Below are 4285 nucleotides of genomic sequence, written 5' to 3'. Positions count from 1 at the left end.
ATGTGCATGTTGCTAATTGCGAAGGCGACATTCCGTCGCGATATCAGAGGGATTTTCCTTTCCGGGAACAAATTTCCATTTTGCCTGTGGCAATGCTTCTTGAATGTGAACGACACGATTCTGAATAAAGTCCTTCCATTTAGATGGGTGATTATTAATCCACGTTAGTGTTATAGACGAATCGGTCCACATATAAATGGGAACTTCTTTGAACTTGAGTACTTGAAGAACATGAGTCATCAATTTTGTAAGAAGTACTGCTCCGGATAGCTCAAGCCTTGGGATTGTAAGCCGCTTGAGAGGGGCTACTTTTGTTTTAGACGTGATTAAATTAGTTGTGACCTCTCCTTCGAGATTTACAACTCTGATATATACCAATGCTGCGAAGGCTTGAGTTGATGCGTCACAGAATCCATGTAGTTGAATTTGAGATTCAGGTTTAACTTCAATCCATCTCGGGATCGTAATAGCTTTCAAATCTTCTAGTTCGTTGATAAAGATAATCCAATTATCTACTATTGAAGCAAGGGTTCATCCCATCCGAGTTTATTAACCCATAAATTTTGAATTAGAATTTTAGCCTTGATTATAACTGGTGACAGGAAACCAAGGGGATCAAAAAGTTTGGCTATGGTTGACAAGATAGAGCGTTTCGTTGTCGAAGTCGTGGTAGGACGGTCCAGAACAAATTGAAAACTGTCAAGAATAGGTTGCCATTGTAAACCAAGAATAGCAACGCAAGAATCTTGATTGAAGAGAGAAAATGCGGGTTAGTTTGGTGATCAGAAGAAATATTTTTAAGAATATCTTTATCGTTGCTGGCCCATTTTTGTAATGGAAAGCCGCCCACCATGCACAAGTGATTTAGTTGTTGAATTATTTCTTGAACTCCTTTAAGTGTATCAGCTCCTCCGAAAATGTCATCGACATATCTTCCGTACTTGAGACAAGGTACTGCTAATGGGAAATTCTTGCCTTCATCTACTATTAGTTGTGAAATTGTGCGAAGGGCTAAATAAGGGGCACATGCTAATCCATAGGTAACAGTTGTCAAATCGTATGAACGCAGAGATTTTTCGAAAGTTGACCATCTTATTCGTTGAAATTTCCAATTATCAGAATGAACGTTGATTTGTCGATACATCTTTTCGATGTCGACAGAAAAGACGTATCGAAATTGTCGAAACCAAATGAGTACGTTGAATAGATCGGTTTGAAGTTTAGGACCAGTATGTAGAATCTCGTTAAGAGAGATTCCAGAGGTAGTTCGACTCGATCCATTAAAAACTATCCGTAGCTTTGTGGTAGTGCTACTTTCTCTCCAGACCCCATGATGGGGTAAATAAAAATTTGGGTAAAAAAGTTCGGTTTCCATATTTCTTAAGAGTTGCATATGTTTAAGATCTTCGTACTCTTTCATGAACTTGATGTATGCTTTTGAATACTGGGCGTTTAATTGGAGTTTAATTCGAAGAAATTCCATCACTTTTGTCGCTCGATTAAACGAATTTCCAAGAAGTTGAGGGGATTTTTTAAAGGGTAGGCGAACTACGTATCGTCCTTCTGTGTTTCGGAAATGAGTGTCCTTAAAATGTTGTTCGCACTCTTGATCTTCCGGTGAAATGCAGGACTCGCGATTTGTTGAAATCTCTTCAAGCTGCCAAAATTTTTGCAAGAGTTCATAGAGTTGAGAATCCATAGAGATGTGATAGCTTCGAGCAGGAAGAAGCGGTGACTCTGACGAGGCGGGACCAGAAATGACCCATCCAAATGACGTTAATTGCGCAATGGGAGCATCGAGTGATCCTTTTCTCAAACCTTCTTTAATGATTTGAGGATAAAAATCCGCACCGATGAGCAGGTCGATAGAACCTGTAGAACTAAATTGCGGATCAGCTAAGGATAATCCTTCAAGATGAGACCATGGCTTCTTGATGATGTGAGCTGAAGGGATCATGGTGGTTATTTTTTTAAGAATGTGAGCTGAAATTCGAAATTCCTCTGAATTATCGTACAATGAAGTAATTTTGAATGAAGATTTTCCACGTGTCTTGTTGGTTGAATTTTTTCCAATTCCAACCAACGGAATAGAGGTTTGTGAACGAGGAAGTCTTAAAGTTTGAACAGCTCTTTCAGATATCAGCGTTACTTCCGAGCCTTGATCGAGAAGTGCTCGAATCTTCATGACTCGTCCATTTTCATTTACAAGTAATACTTGTGCGGTAGCCAATAAAATACAAGGGGTAGCAGTTTGACTTAGACGAACAGAGGAGTGAAGTACTTGTGTTGGATTTGGTTTACTTGAAGTATCCTTGGAGATATTTCGATTAGCTCGCTCAGAAGAATTCTCTGCATTGGATGGATTTCTTCGGTGAAGAGTAGTATGGTGTTTTTTACCGCACTTTGTACATCGTCTGGTAGAACGACATTCGGAAACACGATGTTTTCCGAAACAATTGTAGCATAAACCATGCTTCGTGATTGAAGAGTGACGTCGCTGGGTGGTCTGCGAGTTGTATTGGGAACATCCAGTTAAAAAATGTTTAGCGGAGCAGAGAACGCACGTAGGAACAAAATGATTTGTATTATTTCTTTTTTGAGCTTGATGATGAGACTTTATTGTGTGTGGTATCTTCTTCTTAACTGGAAGATTTTGAGACTTCTCATATGCTTGGAGTGAGAGAAGACGAGTTACCAAAAATTCACAAAACTGTTTCCAAGTAGGAGGTTCCTTTGATGATCCAAGATGCTGTTCCCATACTTTAACAGACTCTGAGTCTAGCTTTTGAACTGCTAGGAAAACTAGAAAATCATCCCATTTGTCGACTGGTCGCTGTAATGTTTCCAATGTGCGATATATCTGCATCATATTTGTATAGAGATATTCTAAGTCGCTTGCTGATTCTCTCGTTATCTTCTTCACAGATAGTAAAGCTTGAATAGCAGAATTTATCAGTAATCGTTTGTTCTCATAGAATGAGACAAGATCAATCCATGCCTTCTCAAAGTTATCCACAGTCAAGGCAGTATTCTTAAGAAGATGAACTGCGGTACCTGTTAAACTGGCTTTCAAATATTGAAGTTTCTCAACTGGGCTTAGCATTGTATTTCCAATAATTATGGAAGAAAATAGATCCTTGAATGACATCCATTCCGATGAAGTTCCATTGAATTTTGGTAAATTAATCCGAGGCAGTCTTGTATGATGAGACACAGTTATTTGATTTGACGCAGGTTGAGAGAGAGATTGAGTCGATAAAGTTCTCTGAATGGTGAGCTCCTCAGAATCAATATGAGCATTCATCTTGTCGATCGAGTTTAAATACTGTAGATAAGTTCGAGAGTGAACATTATCAATGAAATAAGAATGTGCGTGTATTACATCCTTTTTCTCTGTAGTAAGATGACCAATCGCTATTCCAATAGCGTCATGAATGATAGAGAACTTCTCCCAATTTTCCTTCAAAGCTGTGATACGAGAATTGACCAGTCGTACAGTAATATTAGCAGGAGATATTTGATTAAAACTTTCAAATGATTGAAAGATGAGAGTACTTAATGAGAGCTGTTGCTCAATGCGATTCTCAATGTGTAAGAGTCTCATTGTGAAGATATTCAGAAATCCAAAAAATTAGAATATGTGATCTTTATCTGAAATTGCGCTTCCTGTATTATAATCTTTGAAAAAAAAAAAAAAAAAACATGTATATATCTTTATCTATTTTTTCAATTATATTTATCTCTGTATATCCGGCTCGAAGGACCAAAATGTACCGGTTGGTTGAATATAAGCATTTAATAAGACTGTATTTGATTGACAAGTATAATTTGAAATTATATTTTAATCATAAATCCAGACGAAATGAGATATACATATAAAGATACATTTACAACAACTTTTCTACATATAAAATTCATAGAATGAAATATCACATTGAGATATATACATACACAATAGATCTATACATCAGCGTATAATTCAGAATCACAAACAATAGTATATGGTTTCACATTATATAAAAACAAATTATAATATGGCACACATCCTTTTTAAACAAAATAGATAAACTCAAGTGTAAGTCGAACAATACAATTATGAATTAGAGACATTAAAACGCAAATCAAATAATATAATTATACAATAAAAACCTTAAAGCGCGAATACGATTTATTCTTGAAAATGCACTTTCAGTATTTTGAGAGGGCTTAATGCACCTTTTAAATAAGTAATAAATCGATCATAAAAACATAACATACATAAAGTAACGCTGAATATTTGAAATAC

General features: G+C 36.5%; 1 protein-coding gene across 1 annotated transcript; it reads right to left on the bottom strand.

Moving 5' to 3' along the window:
- Positions 1 to 628: 628 nt before the first annotated feature.
- On the bottom strand, positions 629 to 3604 carry LOC145938734 (uncharacterized). The gene has a single exon (XM_083042487.1). The coding sequence runs from the start codon at positions 3602 to 3604 to the stop codon at positions 629 to 631; it is 2976 nt and encodes a 991-aa protein (XP_082898613.1).
- Between the last annotated feature and the right edge of the window lie 681 nt (positions 3605 to 4285).

The sequence above is a fragment of the Prenolepis imparis genome, unplaced genomic scaffold, assembly GCF_030444845.1.
Source record: "Prenolepis imparis isolate NDT839.2.m4 unplaced genomic scaffold, iyPreImpa1.0 SCAF_7, whole genome shotgun sequence".
Lineage (NCBI taxonomy): Eukaryota > Metazoa > Arthropoda > Insecta > Hymenoptera > Formicidae > Prenolepis > Prenolepis imparis.
This window is presented reverse-complemented; position numbering and strand designations above follow the sequence as displayed.

Bases quoted from the DNA above. Each gene is read 5' to 3' on its own strand.
- LOC145938734 (XM_083042487.1), bottom strand. From the start codon at position 3,604: ATGAGACTCTTACACATTGAGAATCGCATTGAGCAACAGCTCTCATTA.